Here is a 19801-nt window from a genome sequence, read left to right as displayed (position 1 = left end):
AGGTTACAGAAATTAAACCGCAGTTAAAAACAATGTAGATGGAAGGATTATGATCTCCTGGTGGCATGTAATTGTTTATAAAGTAGGGTACAATTCCTCCAAAAAACTGCCACATGAAAGACTGGATATGAGAGTATATCACTATAGTGCTGTGCCAAATTCTGGAATGAAAACTAAAGAACTTGGGTTCATAGATTAGACAGGAGTTTGAAGGGACTCTACTGTACACCATCTGCTCAGCACTATTATAGCGCAATAATCGGGCAATGCGCTCTTTACGTCAAAGGATTACAAATTGAGCTCATTGGATTCTGAAGTTGCCTTAGACTCTTAATTTCCAAAATAAGTTCTCGTTTGTTTTATCCAAATAATAATCCTTACATTTGAGTGTTTTTTCAGCACATCAGAACAATATGATTAATTGAAAATAAGATAAACTGCATAATCAATTAAGAAATATGTTTAACTTTTATAAAAACGTGGGACAAATTCGCTTCTGGAATTTTTTAGCTTGTGAATTCTGGTTCTCTGGCAATCTCGTTGGAAGCACTAGGCAGAGGTAGCAGTGTTTTGCATAGGGAGGGAAAACCAGAGAGCATGTTGACCTATGTCAGGGCAATCAATGGCAAAGCAGCATTGTCAAGTCACCTTAGAATAGGAAGTCCGTGTGCCCTGTACAGGATGGAGCAGCATGTCCTGGAAGGAGCATAAATGTTTGTATGTTTAATATTTGGAACAAGGAAATACAGTGAAACTCAGTAATTGCTTTGATCTGAATTTTCTCTCTCACACTGCCAAATTAAAACGCGAAACAGGATTTATATTGTATGGGCATCTGCTGATTTTTTTTGTTCCCTATTTCCATGGGCAGCTGCATGAACATGCTGCATACCTGGTGGACAGCATGTGGGATTGTTCAACAGATCTACTCAAGGATTGGGAGTGCATGACCAGCCTCCTTTTGGAAGAACCAGTCAGTGGGGAAGAAGGTAAAATCTGTACAACAATCTGTTTGCCTCATCACTATCATTCCTATTAAATACCTATCAAAAAGCTTACCAGAAAAAAATGAACTCCAAATGTGCGTTGACAGCCAGAACAAACATCTTGTGCTTTTATAGCAAATATCACATCCAAATACCTCAGAAGTTTTACATAAGTAATTATTGGTTTATATGAATAATACCAATGATGTTTAAAAAAATTGAGTCATTGCATGAAAGTCTTCATATAATAATAATAATTCTTGCATTTGGTATAGCGTCTTCGAGAAGCCTCAGAACGCTTCACAGAATATACTGTAAAGTGAATTGACTACATTTTGTGGGCAAAACGCGGCAGCCGATTGCGCAGAGCAGCGTCCCACAAACGGTCATGGATTGAATGACCAATTCATTATTATTATTTTGTTGTAACTAGCTATGTATTGTAATTAGCTAAAGAATTGCTACCTCAGTCTTCAGATGAACAATGTGGTGTGACGTTACTCAGAAAAAACTTGGTATTGGTCACTAATAAGATTTGAGTTGGGCAATGATTGGATAATGTAAATGACTGGGATTTAGAGATTTATGAAATTTGAAACATGGTTGAAAGTTCCATCACAATTAGCGTAACGGAGAGGGAACAAATGTGCTGCACTGATGGCCAAATAACTTGTTGGCTCTCTTACCAGAACAAATAATAATAAAATAATGCTTTTGGCATCCCGTGGAATTGTTGCTTGGACAACGCCGGAAAATTGGAAATAGAAGAAGAATTATTGATGCTAATTGAAGGAGGTTGCATTATCTTTGATCCATTGCCAGTATTGATGAGGAAATTTGTGAAACTGCTTTCAGGAGCTACTAACTTTTACGTAATGTACCACGATAATAGTCTTGCCGTTTTTACTGACCCTTTATTGTATTTAAACAGAAAATAAATTCCTCTTCAGTAGACTTCATGTTCTTCACTTACTTGTACAGCATAAAATGTTGCTTTGCAAGTCAAGATAAGTGCAGTCTTCCAAGTACTCCCTATTTTTGGAGGAGAAAGCTAATCTAATTTTTACAATCTGACTGGAGGATGTACACTGTAATACATCTATTGTTTTTTTCCCCTTTGTTTAGTGTTTTCAATTGAAGACTTAATCTGTAATCACTTTATAGTTTGGTGTTCACAAGACATTTATCATATTAAGAGGCTCAGAAGTTTAATCAATTGCAATTTCTCTATGAATCTGCAATTCTATTTCAAAGTGGAAGGATTCAGTTGTAACTTATTAAACTACTCAGAATAATTGCTTTTGAAAATCTAACGTTTTAACGTTTGTTTTAACAGGTGGTAATTAGTGTTGCATTTGACTGTCTTATCGATTTCTGGTGCTAATTTGGATTGACTTTGTCAAATTGAATTGATATTCAACAACGTTAGAAATATGTTGACGTTGCAAGGAACCTCTCTTAGTACATTACCACAAGATGTTGCTAATGTACATTTATGAAAACAATGCAAAGCGCACTTGCAATATCTAGTGGTGTGCAATTGTTACTGCATTGTGCTCAGTTCCTGCAACGTTTTACTTACTCTCTAGAGCTTTATCCTTGACAGCAATTGAAGCTTAATTAAAATGACATTTAATTGATGACTGATAATAACTTAAGTGATGTAAGAAAAATGACTCTAATTTTGCATGGTTTCCCTTTCAGCCCTGACAGACAGACAGGAAAGTGCACTCATTGAGATCATGGTGTGTACGATACGACAAGCTGTAGAGTGTCACCCTCCAGTTGGCAGAGCTTCGGGCAAAAAGGTATAATATCGTAATTCTTGCATTTGATAAGGCGCCTTATCACATCTTCAAGATGTCTCACAAAGCTTCACAGCACATACTGTAAAATGTAGTGACTATTTTTTTGTGGGCGAAACGCAGCAACCAATTGCGCACAGTATGATTCAGCCGGAGCTTTATTGGAGATGCAGTTTGAAATATAATTCACATTTTATAATAGTACATAACAACAATGTTTATTGGATTATTTAGCTAAGTGATTTAACGTTCTTTTTGCAGCATCATGGACACGTGCACATGTTTTGAGCTTTCAGTTTAGGATTTCTTGTACTTGACTAAGACTATTTCGGTTTTGTCTCTCTTATCCATCTTTGTTGAATGCAGTGCAATCATTACTATCTTAAGAGGCAAACATACTGCTGATTGACTCCATTCTGATTAGAGTTCTGTATTTGGTAAATTCTCCCCTTAGTAGTAATGCTTCCATTAGTCGTTTGACTTGCATTTCACATGAAATCAAATAAGAGAGGATGATCCCAACAGCTGTTCTGTGGCATAAGGGATAGTCGTGCTTAAGATTGTTATGTTTGTGCAGTTTGTTTTCTGTGTCAACTTTTGTTTATGTGTTGATGACAAACAGCTTTTTCTATGCCTTAGTCCTAAGAATACAAAAATGTGTATGTTTATAGCTCTCGAGAAAATCTACATTCGCAACTCTGAAAGTTTTTTATTTTCAACAGGTGTTGACAGCAAAAGAGAAGAAATCACAGTTGGATGACCGGACCAGAATAACAGAACATTTTACAATAGTCCTTCCTCAGCTGTTGACAAAGGTAACACGACTTTAAATGTGCTTTACCACTTGTTTATATCTAATGAATATTTGTCTTGTATTTTTCGAAATAAATACTGAGGAGTGTGCTGCGCTTGGCTATTCTTCCTCATCATCCCGCCCCCCACCCCTTCATAAATCCTACTTAGAAATGTTTGTTGGGGAAGATACTCTACAGGGAAATTTTTGGTGGATTTTCTGTTTTCAGTCCTTTATACATGATGTGTTATTTTTATATTTACAGTGATCTTAGTTTAGTGACTTGAATTAATCTGGATATGGTTGCTGATATATGGCCTATTTTTTCCACNTTTTTGACAGTATTCTATTGATGCCGAGAAAGTGACAAATCTTTTACAGTTACCACTGTTTTTTGACTTGGAAATCTACACAACTGGCCGATTAGAAAAGGTAAGACAATGGATAACCTTTTCATAAGCTTGTGTGGTTCTCTTGAAATATGGGTTCCACTACTTTTTATAAGAGGCCAGTTTTAGGTTGGAGTGTGCCTGGAAAATGCAAGTACGCTTAATAATGAACTTTGTTGATGCATACTTCCATTCGTGCCGTGCCATTTACTCAAATAATTTGCATTAAATTTTGTGACTCTATTGGTACATTGCTCAATAAAGAATAATTATATTTGGGTTAGGGATGTTAACCTGCATAACCGCCAAAAACCCTCACTGCTTTTCGAAATTACATAAAATACATTCCTTTAGAAATAGCATTCCATGACTCTTCTGCGAAGAGCCAAAAGTGTTGGTGTCAGCAGTGCTGCTTTTGGTGCTGTTAAAATCCTGCTCCAGACTCGTTTTATTATCATAATCCTTGCATTTAATTTAGGACCTTATCACTTTGTTGGAACATCTCAAAGAGCTTCCTCAGGATTTACTGCAAAGTGTGGCGACTGTATTTAGGCAAATTTTCAAACTTTAAACAATTGATCTTCCCTTCTATAGTCTTGCACTGTGATTTAATTGAGTTTTTTTCCTAATGCACACAAGTCAAAAGATATACAAGTAAGTAAGTGTATGTGTTTCTTCATCTGTAACCATTTTGAATCTACCCTTTTCTTCAATTTTAGCACTTGGATTCGTTATTGAGGCAGTTGAAAAATATTGTGGAAAAACATACAGACACGGATGTGTTAGAGGCCTGTTCTAAAGCTTATCATATACTCTGCAATGAAGAATACACTATATTCAACAGAGTGGACATCTCAAGGAGCCAGCTAATAGATGAATTGGCAGATAAATTCAGTTGTATGCTTGAAGACTTCTTGCAAGAGGTTTGTTTACAAATAATTTAGGAATCCTTTTAAATTTGACTCCCTTTGCTGGCTGGTTCCACCTACGTGAATGTTTTTGTTAAACTGACAAATGGATTCATCATCGGATATTAATTTGTTGATTAATTTGATAATGTAACAGGGTGAAGAACTTGATGAAGATGATGCTTACCAGGTCCTTTCCACGTTGAAAAGGATCACTGCCTTCCACAAGTAAGGACTGCTCAATCGCTTTTATTCTTTTAACTTCAGCCAGTTGCTTGTGACAAACTGGAGGTATGTGGAGGTGCTGTGTTAGTCAAATTGAAGGATATAGTTGCCATGAAGTATATAAAATAGAATTCACCTCCTATTTAATGTAGCTATGAAGCTTGGTTCCTCAGCTGTTTGATTAGGAAACCAAACATCCTGGCTTGGTCACTAATCCATAAATAAAATACAGCCTCAGCATCTTCCCAGCATCGTCACAAAATTGAATGTCTGGAAATTAGTGTATCATCTAAAACTGATGTTATGAGCACTAGATAAGTGAGAAGTACACAATACTATGCTCTTCCAAAGGCTATTCATTTTTTCGTGAAAAGAAATTCAAGTCCAGGTGTCTGAGCAGTTCTCATTCCAGTCCATGACCTGAACACGTGATCATCAAATTAAGTTTTCAAACAAAATACTTTGCAAACTCCACAGACAGCATTATATTTTAGTTGCTGATGATAGGGGATAGGTATGAATCAGATGAGTTTTGGCTTTGCAGCCTGTCCTGCGGTTATTGTGACGTGCGCTCTCTCCAGTGTCTGGGAACAACAACTTGCTGCTATCCTTAGGAGTTGTGTTTTGTATCTTTTTCGTCCTTACACTTGAAGTTTGTTCATCTGCTATTATAGATGTCTTACCAGAAAAGGCAAAAATGATTTAAGTTTCAGATTAAGCTTACTAATGCTTTTTTTTTTTTGCAGTGCACATGATCTTTCAAAATGGGACTTGTTTGGGACGAATTATAAGTTGCTAAAAACCGGAATTGAGAATGGAGATATGCCAGAACAGGTATGGTAATATGATCAAATCTTTTCTTTTTAAGTTTTAAATCTATTAAACGATGGGTGTTTATTTTATTTTGGGGATTGTAAGGCTGTGCTGTTTTGAAATCTAGTGTGTTTGTGCTTCCTTTGCAGATTGTCATTCATGCACTGCAATGCACTCACTATGTCATCCTTTGGAACCTAGCCACAGTTTCTGAAGGCAGCTCAAAAAAGGTATGCAAATCCACCCCACGCATTAACAATTCAAAAAATAAAGATGCTTACTCTGTAAAATTATAGTTGTTAAACCCTAACCGTCGCATGCCTCTGATTTGTCAGCTGTTAACCCAGATTTGTTTCTGTTAAGATGAAACTTAAATGTGCTGGAGTGTTAGAGTACCCATGGACTGTTAGCAGACCTATGCAAACACACCAGTCTCTGTGTGCTATAATAATAATAATAATAATAATCCTTGCATTTGATATAGCGCTTTTCACGTCGGGAGGACGTCCCAAAGCGCTTCACAGAAGACACTGTAAAGTGAATTGACTGTATATTTGTGGGCGAACGCGGCAGCCAATTGCGCACAGCAATGTCCCACAAACAGTCGTAGATTGAAAATGATCAATTTTAATTATTGTTTTTGGTTTTTGGAGGGATTATTATTAGGCTCTGTGTGGAGTAAGGAAACTTGCCCAAGGTTTCGCCCTGCCTGGAATTGAACTCAGGTCTCTCACTTGCAAAGCGAGTGCTCTAACCACTGAGCTACAGGACTCCACATATTTGCCTCTTGGACTATGATAGGAAACAACCGAATATAATTAATAATAACCCCTAAATTATCTAAAATAATGAGAATTTTAAAATGCATCCATTCATTTTCCCTCAACACTATATTTTAACGTATGAACTTTTTAGAAACCTACTTTACTTTTTTCTAACTGTTCTTAGCTTTGAAATCTGCTATGTTTTGCTTCCAACTCCCAAGCAATCACTTTGCAAGATTTGAGTAACTTTCTTTGAAACAACGCAGATAAAAACAAAACTGGGAATTTAGCAAAGAGAACTCGATAGCAGGCCAACCAGCACCCAATTAGTGTTTTGGGTTGCATTGAGGATAGGACCTTCATCAGAACACAGAAACATTAACCAACATTTCCCGATTGCCCTTTTCTGGATTTCGAGCATTTTCTATTTTATTTCTGAGGAGCTATTTTGTTGGATGAAAACTAATAGTGCAGGCCAGCTATACAGCCAATGACAATTTCCCCCCTTGCAAATTTTCACCTCAATACTTGTCGGACCTATTTGCATATTAAAGCATCGTCCTTATATGTAATCACATTTAAAATGACTTGAAAAAAAGTCAAGATTTCCTGAGAAAACGTTATTCATGAATTCATAGGTCTTTCTCATTTGCTTCAACCTCATCCTAGGAATTGTGGATCCCGTGATTATAGGAGACGTGTGCATTTGTATTTATACTTGTTCTAGCACATACGTTTGAGAGTTTAATAGATGTAATAACATTTGGAAACTTCCTAGGATATGATATTGATATGTGTTGCAGGTTAAGTATGAACCTGTTTACATCAGGAATTTATAAATGTGCTTTTTGTTTGTTTTAGGAGCAGCTAATATTGTTAAGAAAACAGATGAGAGCTTTCTGTCAGATTTGCCAGCACTACTTGACAAACATTAACACAACTGTTAAGGAACAGGTAATCCAAACCATGTAGTAGAGATGGAAAAAAAACTGCTGAAAATCCTGGAAATGCAACACGTTTTAGTCAGTATCTGAAAGCGAAAGAGAAAGATAAGAATTGGAATGATTACGATGGGGGAGTGTGAGCAATAAATCACATATGGTTTTGATAAATCCAATGAGACTTTTTGCCGTGGACTCATTAATCTAAGGAGAGATGGCAGTCAATCTCCGGCAGCAAACAGTCCTACAAACAGCAATGAGATAAATAGCCAAATTTATTTTGAAGAATTTGAACAAGGCTAGAAGATTGAGAGAACTTGTTACTTTTCAGAGGAAGAGGGTGATGTCTTTATAAGCTCCCACCAAAATAGCTATCGAGGCAGTTTAATATCATCCGTAGGCTACCTGTAATATTGCAGCATGGCCTGCAGTGTGAACCGTGATTTCAACAAGAATCCTGGTAAATTAATGTACGTCAAATTTGATACCAGGAAGGTATATCAAAGGTTCTACTGTAATTTGCACTTCCAGTTGTATAAAAGGGTCTTTTCCATTCCAGTGGTTTCCACTCTGATGAAAAGTTTCTGGCGTGACCCAACTTTCTCTTTCAAATACGGATTGACCTCTGCATTTTCAGGATTGTGCTGATCTTTGAAGATTATAGATGTGAAATATTATAGATGCGGTGGTTAGTCATTTAACTGCCCAGCCCCCAAATATATTAGAGGTAGAACTTTCTACAATGACAGACCATTGCAAATGCCACTAATTCAAAAAGACTTTGAATTCCAATAAATGTTCCCCTCTAGTTTTAACATGTATCACTGTTATCAACCATAGTTCAAAGAAGGTAACATCAATATATGTTTAAAGTGTAATTTCTGTATTTAATAATATTTGATATAGTGCCTTATTGTGCCTTCGAGATGTCTCAAGGTGCTTCACAGACTATACTGTAAAGTGAATTGACTTGGGGAGGGAAAAATGGGAATATTTTCCTCCCATTGAGATGTTTGTTGAGCAAATAAAGGCTTCTAATACTTCATCTCGCTCAACGATTCTCTTGCGGAAATTGTGTCCTACTGGTGACGGGTTAGAAATACGTCCTGCAGTTCTTTTATTCTGCAATGTGGAAATCAGTCTTATGTTCTTAACGGGCTTCCCCTGTAAATTCAGTTACTTTCATTGACTGTGTGGTGATGTTAAGGTGCCTGAGCAGAATAATTTTCTAGCAGTTGGTGGTGGTGTATTACCAACTGACTTTTTATGGACTGATTTCTACATCACTGAAAGAAAAATACTGCAGGATATATTCCTAACCTGTCACTGGTTTAATTATCGGTGCATGTGCCGGCCAAAATTGGGAGGGAAGATAACAAATAGTAATTCAACCCTTAAGATTTAAGAGATGATTCACTTGTTTTAAATCATGCACACCGTGATGTACTTTGCACTGAAATTTAGCACCCAACTATTGCTCCCTTAAAACGTGATAATATTTAAATTATAATATATATTTATTGTTTTGTTTTGAAGATAGACCCAGTAACTCTCAGTGATTGTTTCTGTTTTGTTTTGTAGGCTTTCACTATCTTGTGTGATATTCTGATGATTTTTAGCCACCAGATTGTGTCAGGTGGACGTGAGGTACTGGAACCTCTGGTTTACACTCCTGATTCATCTCTTCAGTCAGAACTGCTCAGCTTCGTCTTAGACCACATATTTGTTGAGCAGGATGAGGACACCCACAGTGCAGGTGAGAATAAGTGGGTCCCACACCAGTACCTTTATATTAAAACAAATATCTTCCCCTGCCAATGTTCTCCTCTTCTGTCTGGAAGGAGTTGACTATTGTGCTTTGGGGGTGTAGTTCCATAGGTCACCGATAACAATCAAGACCTTGACTGGATTTTGCCCTTCCCTAGTTAGGGTGTTGAAACCAATTGCACCACCCCTACTTGAGCCATTGTGAGGACTGCTTGAATGTCTTCCTTGCAAATGCCATTTCTCGCACAATTCCTGAAATCATCAGTGAACATTGTTTTGAAAGGTTTCTGCAGGATTGATATACCTTGGCATTTTGTTTTCCTGCAGTGTAACTTTAGTTCCTCCCGGGCTCTGTGCTTCTAAGTTTAGCTTTGAGTATATACGTTTAAATTTAGTTTTAAGTATATTACTGTATTTGCAGAGTTCACTAGATGCTCGCGAGTAAGGAAAGCAGTCGTCCATCTGTTGACATTGGTGAAGAATTGTGATGAATTCCAGACTTGCCAACTCTGCTGTGGCCAGTTTCATGCCCTTGATTATTGCCCTTGCACACAGAACCCTTTCTTTATCAGTTAAAAGCCGCTTTATAAGTTCCACGGCTATATCCTGGATAGCTCTCCAAAATGATGGAATTTGCAAGGCAGCAACGTAGACATTCTAAATATACCATACATTATAGCTTGCATCTAACTACGTTCAGTGCTGCTATTTTCGGTTGGACCGTTCTGATTACTGGAGTTTCAGTTCTTCTGCAGGTCCTCCAGAGCTTAAAGCACCTGTGTGTGTGCAGGGTGTTGAGGAAGCAAGAGCAATCAAGATTACCCTCCAGTAGGCAGGGTCTTTATTCTTCGCTCCATCCAGCTCCCACTTCCCCTTCCCCTCAGCCTCTTATCTTTCAAATTGGTCATAGGAGTGGAGGGTCACTGCTGTTTTATACACAGCGTAGTTAGGGTGTCCCGTGGTGACATGGGGATTTCATAAAGAAAGATGGCACTTTGTAAATCGCCCAACAATCTGGATCTTTGTGGACCTAATCCTACAGTGTAGCGAGAATATAGACCCGACTGGTAGGTAATCTTCCTTTCAAGCAGGTAAGGTTTTTTTTTAAAAAAAGGCAAACCAGAATGGAGAAATGTACAAGAGAAACTGCGAAAGAACGTGTTTCTTCTTTTAAAATAAGATACTGAGCAAATTCAGGGAAGAATCTCGGGATTGGTACTGCACCAACTGTAGTTAACCAATATCTAGTGACAATCTTGCAGTTTGTAGAGGTGGAAATCCGCTTGACTGCTGTTGGTTCTTCACTGTTAAATAACTTATGTCTGTGTTTCAGATGGGCACCAGGAAGATGAAGCTGGTAAAATTGAGGCTTTGCATAAAAGGAGGAACCTTCTCGCAGCCTTTTGTAAATTAATTGTATATAATGTTGTAGAGATGAATGCAGCTGCAGATGTGTTTAAGCAGTATATGAAGGTAAATAGTTCTAATTTTACTGGTTCCATCCCCTCTAGATCTTGATTGTGTAAAATATACCCACGTATAAGGGGGTTTGGGAGTGTTCTCTCTGGACATTCCTTCCTATAATCACTTTATGGAATTGCTTAGCGCATGTTTGAAAAGTAAACATCTGCACCAAGCAAAAGGTGTCTCCTGGCTTCCAGTTTGTGGCTTACCGCCCTCTTAGAATGCCACTACGCCAACACAGCTCAAGTATTAAAATATGTGCAGGTCCTGAAAAGTCAACCATTGAGTGTTTTATTCTCAAGAATTCCACCAATTCTTTAGACATTTCCATAAGTAACGATGTCCTGCATTTTACATCTTAGAACTGATGTTCAGCCTGGTTCACTTGGTAGCAGTTTTGCTTTTGAGTCGGGCGATCGTGGGTACAAGCAGGATGTTGAACTCGGTCTATGTGATGCAGTGTTGGGAGAGTCCTGCATTGTTAGAAACGCCACCTCTCGGATGAGACGTTAATTCGAGTTCCTGCCTGTTCAGGTGGACAATGGCGCTATTCAAAAACAATCCCTTACACTTTACAATAAATCTTGCAAAGCACTTTGAGATTTTTTTGCAACAAATTTCAATTCTCTTGTGCCCTTCGCATAGAATAATGCCTAGTCATGTTTTATACAAAGACTGGCTTGGTTGACTTGAATGCGGCACAATGTAAGGATTATTTTTAATTTCATTTTCTAAAATGTATGAGTGAATTATTGCTTGGTGTGGTGAAACCGATCGCCATGCTTTTCAATATGACAATGATTTGTGATGACCCTGCCTTTGCCTTTCAGTATTACAATGATTATGGTGACATCATCAAGGAAACCATGAGCAAAACTAGACAAGCAGATAAAATTCAGTGTGCAAAGACGATCATACTTAGCTTACAACAGGTACGACTTTGAAATTCTTTGGAAAGCAAGTACCAACCTGTAAAATGTAGTAGGTGTGACAAGTTTTAATTTCTGTTGGGAATCGAGAATGTATGTGAAGATGTGAAAGATTGCAACTGCTGGGATTCTTTTAGTATAACTATTACGAGAGTGGGATGAATTCCTTTTTTTTCCCTCATGAATTGCGCATGAATTGAGCAAACTTTCTATCAAATGTTCAATTTTTTCAAATGGAGAGTAAAAACATAGGCGCACACATATAAGATGTTTTGAGCAGCTCTGCATTTGCATGCTTTTGTCTTCAGTTGCACACTTTACATATTTGGGGACGTGTTAAATTCGCTGTGTTTTTAAGAAATGTTTAATTATTAATTCTGAGGGTAGTTTTTGATGTTTCCCAAGGATTTGTCAGATTAAGTTTGTATTTTTTATGTATGAAGTAAACCCTAATTGTTTTAAATGGATTCATCCAACACCACATTTTCCCGAATACGTGATAATAAGTTATAAGACCTGTTTTGTTAATTTTTTGTTGTTGACCGTTTTCTCATTGAGCCACTTCACTTTTAAACACATTTGAACGATTTATTTTCTCTGTTTCTCACAGCTGTTTAATGAATTGGAGCAGGAGTTTGGATTAACTTTTGATCGATCAACCCCAGGTTTTAGTTCTGTAAAAGAACTTGCTCGACGTTTCTCACTAACATTTGGTTTGGATCAACTGAAAACCAGAGAAGCTGTTGCAATGCTACACAAGTAAAGACTTGGATTTTTTTTTTAATGTTCTGCTTTCTTTTCTTTGACGACATGTAATTTGGGGAGAAATCATGCACTCAAAACGGTTCTTTACCTATAAAAGGGGGGAAAGTATGTCTGATGAATGCCATTTTCATTCTGAATCTCTTCAAAATATTAGCAAATTGCAAAACAAATCTTATTAATTTAGTATGTGAATCATCATGGTTAGATGAAACTGGGTTGATTTGAAAAGAAATATCCTCTTTTCTTACCCGCCGACTTTTGTATCTAATTTCTGTATTGTAAGAACATAATACCTTGAGAATTCAATGGCTATTTTCTGGGTTTTGTAGAGACGGCATTGAATTTTCCTTCAAAGAACCGAGCCCCCATGGAGAAGGGCATCCTCCTATGAACTTGGCTTTCCTAGATATCCTGAGTGAATTTTCTTCTAAGCTACTCAAACAAGACAAAAGGACAGTGTAAGTGCAGTACGTGGTGTAGATTAAGAATATTTTGATATAAATACAAGTCAGAATTAAAATCGTCACCACCGGCTTTCGTCTAAAATTAATAATTTCAACACGTATTTCTGTGGTTCACTTGAACAGTACTTTTGTTTAATTTCAGTTATTCATACCTTGAGAAGTTTATGGGAGACCAAATGGCATTGCACAGAGAAGATGTGTGGCTTCCATTAATATCGTATAGAAACTCCTTACTGACTGGGAATGATGACGACACAATGTCTGTGGTCAGTGGATATAGTAGCAGAGGCTCTTCTGTGAGAAGCAAGAAAACAAAACCAGCAACAGGGAAACGAAAATTGCCAGAAGGTAAACTCAATGCCATAACTCTGCAATCTCTGGCTAAATGATTACATTCGTTATACTCAATGTCATTTCTAAGAAATGTGCCAAAAATGCAAATTGAAATCCAAATAGATATTGGTTAGGAGATGTTTCGCAAAAAAAATTCTAAAGAGCTTAGGTTAAAATCACTCAAATCGTGCAAAACTTTTCCTTCCTTTCCCTGCCCCCTCCATTCCACACTTAATTTTCACTGCAGGGAATAAGTGTGAATATGCATCTAAACTATCACATCAGCAATTTAAACACTACCACGAGGGTTCAGGGAAAATGTGTGCGTGTTACTTTTTTCCTGATCGCCTATGTACGTCCTTAACTGTATATACATACATTTAGAGCAACATAGATGCAATGTAGAACCAGCTTTCTAGCCCCAAATTGCATTTGTGTACTTAGTAGACTTTACGTTTTACCCAGTCTCACCATATTCATATTATCCCTGTTATTATCTTTTGTTTTTAATTCATAAAACATTCAGTTCGCCAATTGCATGAACTCCTGGCAGTTGGGAGTTTGTGTGGGCCTGCGTTTTAATACTCTACTGATGGTGGCCCATGTTTTAGTTAGTTTTAAAAAAAGCACTGGTGAATATTTTCCAACCGACAGCGAACCATAACAATAGTGAAGACGCTCCTCTTTAGAGGTGAGATCTATTTGCCTCCACTGCCCTTCATCTCATTTGGCACAGTTTATTTTGGAAGGACGACTGCTAGGAATCTATTTGCGTGCGTGTGCATGTATTTGTGGTTGGAGATCACCAGTGAGATGTACATACAAATACAGTATTGAGCCGACAACAAAATTTTTCAAACATGAAGGAAATTGCAATGGTGAGCTGTTTGCACTCTTGTTTCAACCTCTCCCTCCCCCAGCATTTTGAACTCCCACTTTATCATGTAATAAGAGCCTGTTTTGTGTTAAAGCACTGTTTGCATATGTTTAATGGACGGATAGTACAGGTTTTTTTACATTTCAGTGTGGACTGGACCAAATGCTCTTTCATGGTCTTATGACTCCAGTAAGTTTCTGTCTATCACTACAGTTTATAGTTGAATAATTTGAACTATTCAGAGTTCGAATCAAAGTTTTACATTTTGTTAAGGAAAATGTGATATGTGTACATTAACTTTGTTTAGATTAATTGGACTTTATAACCTTCACAATTCAGTTGATTTGATGATAACTTGCATTTATGTAACGATGGCACCTTCCACATGAATGAAACGTCTCAAAAGTGCTTTCGAAACAAAACATATTTAAATCTATCCCTTTTTTTAAAAAAAAACATATTGTTGCCGTAGTTCTTCTACATTAGCAAAGGAGAAGGAAAATTGAGGAATATTTGATGCTTGGAATATACGATATGTTTACATTGATCCTTTAGCTTTTTAAAAAGTATCAATGATACATAATACATGATCACTAACAGTACACTGAAAGCACAATGCACATTTGTACATTCCGATGAATAGATTAATTATTCCTTGCATTTGGGGAAGAATTAATTATTCAAGTAGTTACTCGTGGCAATCTACAGTTTTAGAACTTGGTTTGATAATCAGCTGAGTTTCTAACCTCCACTATTTCTACACTCCTTGGTCATGAAGACGCTTTAACAGCTTACATTTGGGAGGGAACCAGCTCGCCTTATTTGTGGAGACAGGAATTAATATGTCTGGGGCTCCTGGATCAACACTTAAGATAGGGAATATTATTTCCCTTACTCGGGGCAGCCAATCAGTTTTGTATGCGTGTGGTTGTAGAGTGGCTTTGGCTAATAGTTGAGAGGTGGTCCTCATTCAGAAAATGCTGCATATGGGGAAAGAATCCTAACTAGAAAGAAAAAGAGACTGGAAAGAGTCTTCTTTAAAACACATCATCCCCATTAAAAGCACCTGTTGGATTAGCTCAGTGACGTTTGTACTTGTGTGGGGAAAACTAGAAGCTGAAATGTTGTTGTGTAAATTTCACAGCAGAGGAAAGCAATGATGGATCATGGATTGGCAGAGAGCATAGTTTGCAGACGCCACTCATGATGCAGTCCCCACAGTTGACCTCCACTGTTATGAGAGAACCTAAGAGGCTCCGACCTGAAGAGAATCTTACATGGGGGTGTACCAAATGCCGCCACAACATCACCCGTCACACGTGGAGTACAAGTATGCATCGTTTTATTATCTCTAATCATTATATTTCTAATCTCAATGCCTGCAGTGACGACTTGTTTTGTGAAAATTATTTCTTCAGGTCACCACTTCAGACTCGCGTTGCTTTTTTTTTATGTTCAAACGTGCTTTTTAAGATTGGCAATGACTTGAGTTTCGATGGGTGAAGAAAAAAAGTTCTGAGGCAAACCTGAGAAATGATTTCATCTCCTTTATGAGGCCATCAAATCCCAATTTTTTTTCTTTGTTAAAGTTAAGTGTTACTTTGGCAGAGTGGCCCTTAACCAGCGTATAACCGTGTCATGGCTATATGACCTCCTTCTCTTCCCTTTCTCGGGTTCAATTCCCAGGCCTTTGTTCTGCATCTCCACACCTGAGCGTGGCAACGATGAACATGCAGAAAAGCAATCCTCTGCTCTTCCCCCAGTTACTGGACCTCGATGGAATTTCTGTGCAGTTTGCTGTCTAGCCTTGGTTCCTGAAGGACACTTATAGGAGAGGCAGAGAGCAAATCATTTTAGCAATTTCCAAGGAATAGTCGGAGGCTTTATATAATGTATGGCCCGACAGAGTCCTTCAAGCTGGTTAAAAATAGGTCTAAACTAGACGGATGTAAGAGGGATTTTGCACTCCTACCACTAATAGTTTCTGCATAATGAAAATCTAGAGTTATATGGTACTGGGTTGTGATTGATTATATATTTCACTGCCTTCATGCATTCTTCAAGAAACCATTCATTTTCTGTATTCTTTCTCTCTCTCCTATCAGTCCTCAGATGTCCTGGTTGATTGCTCAGAGACAACAGGAGGAAGCAAGGCAACAGGAGAGAGCTGCCATGAATTACGTTAAATTAAGATCTAATCTTCAGCACGCCATGTAGGTCCACGATCGATTTCAAAAAACGTTTATCTTAGAAATTAATGTTCCTGTAAGATTTCCGAAATTTGTAACTTTTTAAAAAAGTATTCCAACCGTATTGTGGCCAGATAGTCTATAATAATAATCCTTGCATTTGATACAACACCTTATCACATCGAGACGTCCCAAAGCGCTTCACGGAATACACTGTAAAGTGAATTGACTATATTTTGTGCACCGAGTTCCATATGGATGATGTATTGGTGTTTTGAAAATTCACAACATTTCCTTTTTGTAGTCGGCGTGGTTCAGGGCTAATGGAGGATGATGAGGAGCCAATAGTGGAAGACGTGATGATGTCCTCAGAGGGTCGTATTGAAGATCTGAATGAAGGCATGGACTTTGACACCATCGACATTGACCTGGTAATAAGATGTCAGGAATGATGAGACAAATTCACTTGAAAATGTCAACTCGCAAAAATTCTAAATGCTGATTCTTTCTTTATTTGTTTGTTTCCTTCCAGCCACCATCCAAGAACAGACGGGAAAGGAACGAATTAAAACCGGATTTCTTTGACCCTGCCTCAATAATGGATGACTCGGTGAGTCTTGATCCTTTTTAGCAACCTAAGAAATGTTAGACTAAAGATGCTCTCATTTCAAAGCCATATAGACGTGATGGTGCAGTGAACTGGAGCACTTAAAAGAGGCATAAGGTCAGTAGGATGAGGCTCTCGTGATTGCCAAACTTGGGGACATTCAACCAAGTAGAGATTACATACTTTCCCTTGGGGTGTGGGGAGGGGGGGGAGATTAAAACCAGCAGGACCATTGCTAAAATCGATACCTACCTTAGACGTTGGACGCCCTATGTGCTGGAGTTAGCATTTGGGGGTGGAATCTTGTTCTCCCCTCTTACGAAACTATAGTGGTTAACATTCCGTTTTTTTTAATCATGCAAACAATTTCATGCAGTACACGGAGAAGAAAAGTATACTTCTCTTTGGTCATTTTTGTAACCATGCCTCCTCCAGCATAAGGATTTTATTTTTTGCTTCGATTACTTTTGTCATCGCACTTTATAGAAATGTAAATTTTTTTAAAAATCCCACAAAATTATAAATGCTAATTTATTGCGGGGAATAAAAATCCTTCATGTGTTATCAACTTCTGGTAGCGTAGCCAAAGCTATGAATTTGAGCTCTTAACTAAAATGAAAAGTATTTTTTAAATAGTTTCAGGTGTCAACATTAATNAAAAAAATATAATGGCCATTCTAACAAATTTATATAACCTTCACCAATACAGCAAATATCGGCGTTAAGAGATCCTCCGCTTAATTTTCTTTTGAGTGATTAGTTTTGGCTTCAGTTGTATAAAGTCTCTGCCAGGGGGCAGGCGAACCACTTTCAGATCATAAATGTATTGTGGAAGGAAGAGAAGGGCTAAATGAATAACTTTTTTTAATCAATACAGCACATTTTAGTTCAAAGATTCAAATCCTTTATTGCATTGTAAAGTACTTTGCAAAATACTCCATTTACGAAGTCTAAAATGATTTTTGTTGCACACTAATCTAACAAAGGCTATTGTTTCTATCCCTTTTAGGTCCTTGGGGTTTCAATGTTCTAAGGAAATGTCATTTTGTGAATGAATGAATGAAACCAGGGGCAGTTTTAAAAAGAGATATTTTGGTGAATGCAGTTAAACTATTAAAACTGTACAGATTTTCTCCTTTCGGGAGAATGCTTAATGGATTTGTTCACTGTTCATCTAGATTAAGTGCATTGAGAGGCAGTTTGTTGCCTGATAAATTGATATTTTAAGAGACTGTGTATAATTATGGAAGCAAGTTAAATTCCTTCCAGTAGTGCCACTGTATTGTGTCTTTAATTAAATGAGCTTGGTGTAGTATGTTTGAAAGTTTCTCTAAACAATTATTTGACTTGATAGAGTTTGGGAATAGGGAACTAAATTTTAAATAAAAAAAATTATATATATGATTGGTGCTGATTTTATAATTGCAAATCTTGTTCAGTTTTTCATACTTTGAAATTCCAAGCAGAAGGACGAGGTTTAAAAATTATAATAAAAATTAACAACTTCTAAAATAGCATGGGTATTCATGCTTAAGTAATTTTTAAATTTGTATTTTATATTTTATTTACATCTGTCTTTGCAAGCAATCTTCAGGTTAAATAAACTACAACTGGTCATAGTACATCTTGTTCTAATGTAAATTAGTTTGAAGATACTAGCCATTGAAAAATTACCCATTTATGTTATTCCTTAAATTTGGGTTTTATGTTTTCATTTTTATGGTAAATGTTCTGTCATAATTATAAACTAAAAGTTTCTAATAATTCATAGACCGCTTTTCAACATTGTTTGCAGTGCTCTGGCAGTTGGATGTTTTATCAACTCTAAGTTGACATTAACTTATAATAATAAAAAAATTCATGACATTTCTTGCTAGTCATCTTTCATCTTATTACGNTTTTTTAAATCATTCCATGCCTTAATCCGCTTGCAGTACACAAACTTCCCCCACCCCCATCTCCTGCATAAATCTTTGGTTCATTTCAATGGGATGAATTCAGTTTGCTACTTCAATGCTGAGATATTGGGCTTTTAATAGCCAAGCGAAAAACATAATATTTGGCTATTGCTTTCAGTTTATTAATATTAATAATTCATGAGATATGCCATGAATATTTGGTTGTCTTTTGAGGAATTGTTTGCTTTTACACACTTAAAAACAATGTTTGTTTGGCAGTACTGCCTTTCGTGTTCCTTACACCACTGCGTTAAAAAGAACTGCTAAGAGGACTGTATATATGATTTTAAAAATAAGTGAAAGCAGACTTTTCTACTTTTTAAAAAAAAGTGCGTTCATTGTGAAGGCAGTTCTTTAAGCTGTATGTTTTCAACCAACTGAAATGTTTTATATTTACCTTCTCCTGTTGTCCTTCATATTTTGTTGTTCATTGTACTGTTCTGATTTGTATTTATGTCATGAAACAGTAACTTTTTGAATAAAATTTAAATCTAAAATGGTGTTCATTGTACAGTGGTGTAACAGGATGCATATGCCTACCGACGTTTAAATTCTTTTTTGTGGTTAGGAGAGGAAAACTCGCTTTGTTCCTGTAACAGCTAGACCTCTGAGTCTGGAATTTATTTCTTGGTCGGTCTGAAATTGAATTATATTCCAAATAGTGCTATGGCAACTTTACTGAACCATCGAATGATCTTGGTTTAACGTCTCATCCAAAGGACATCATCTGCAACAATGCAGGACTTCCTCTGTTCTGTATTGGGGCGTCAGCGTGTATAATGAGCTCAATGAGGTGAAATTTGCTCGCAACCACCTGAACAAAA

General features: G+C 37.1%; 1 protein-coding gene across 1 annotated transcript in view; it reads left to right on the top strand.

The window, feature by feature from the left end:
- stag2b (stromal antigen 2b) overlaps positions 1 to 18888 on the top strand; it is a 54683-nt gene extending 35795 nt beyond the window's left edge. The window contains 22 exon segments of the mRNA XM_042340573.1: positions 872 to 989; positions 2691 to 2794; positions 3514 to 3606; positions 3927 to 4016; positions 4693 to 4896; positions 5039 to 5109; positions 5853 to 5940; positions 6069 to 6149; positions 7545 to 7637; positions 9206 to 9380; positions 10725 to 10864; positions 11686 to 11787; positions 12395 to 12543; positions 12879 to 13007; positions 13156 to 13361; positions 14371 to 14412; positions 15368 to 15489; positions 15492 to 15553; positions 16329 to 16436; positions 16717 to 16843; positions 16945 to 17022; positions 18029 to 18888. Coding sequence (XP_042196507.1) covers positions 872 to 989; positions 2691 to 2794; positions 3514 to 3606; positions 3927 to 4016; positions 4693 to 4896; positions 5039 to 5109; positions 5853 to 5940; positions 6069 to 6149; positions 7545 to 7637; positions 9206 to 9380; positions 10725 to 10864; positions 11686 to 11787; positions 12395 to 12543; positions 12879 to 13007; positions 13156 to 13361; positions 14371 to 14412; positions 15368 to 15489; positions 15492 to 15553; positions 16329 to 16436; positions 16717 to 16843; positions 16945 to 17022; positions 18029 to 18052 — 2406 coding nt within the window. The 3' untranslated portion in view covers positions 18053 to 18888.
- Positions 18889 to 19801: the final 913 nt, after the last annotated feature.

This window comes from Callorhinchus milii, unplaced genomic scaffold (genome assembly GCF_018977255.1).
Source record: "Callorhinchus milii isolate IMCB2004 unplaced genomic scaffold, IMCB_Cmil_1.0 Scaffold15, whole genome shotgun sequence".
Classification (NCBI taxonomy): domain Eukaryota; kingdom Metazoa; phylum Chordata; class Chondrichthyes; order Chimaeriformes; family Callorhinchidae; genus Callorhinchus; species Callorhinchus milii.
This window is presented reverse-complemented; position numbering and strand designations above follow the sequence as displayed.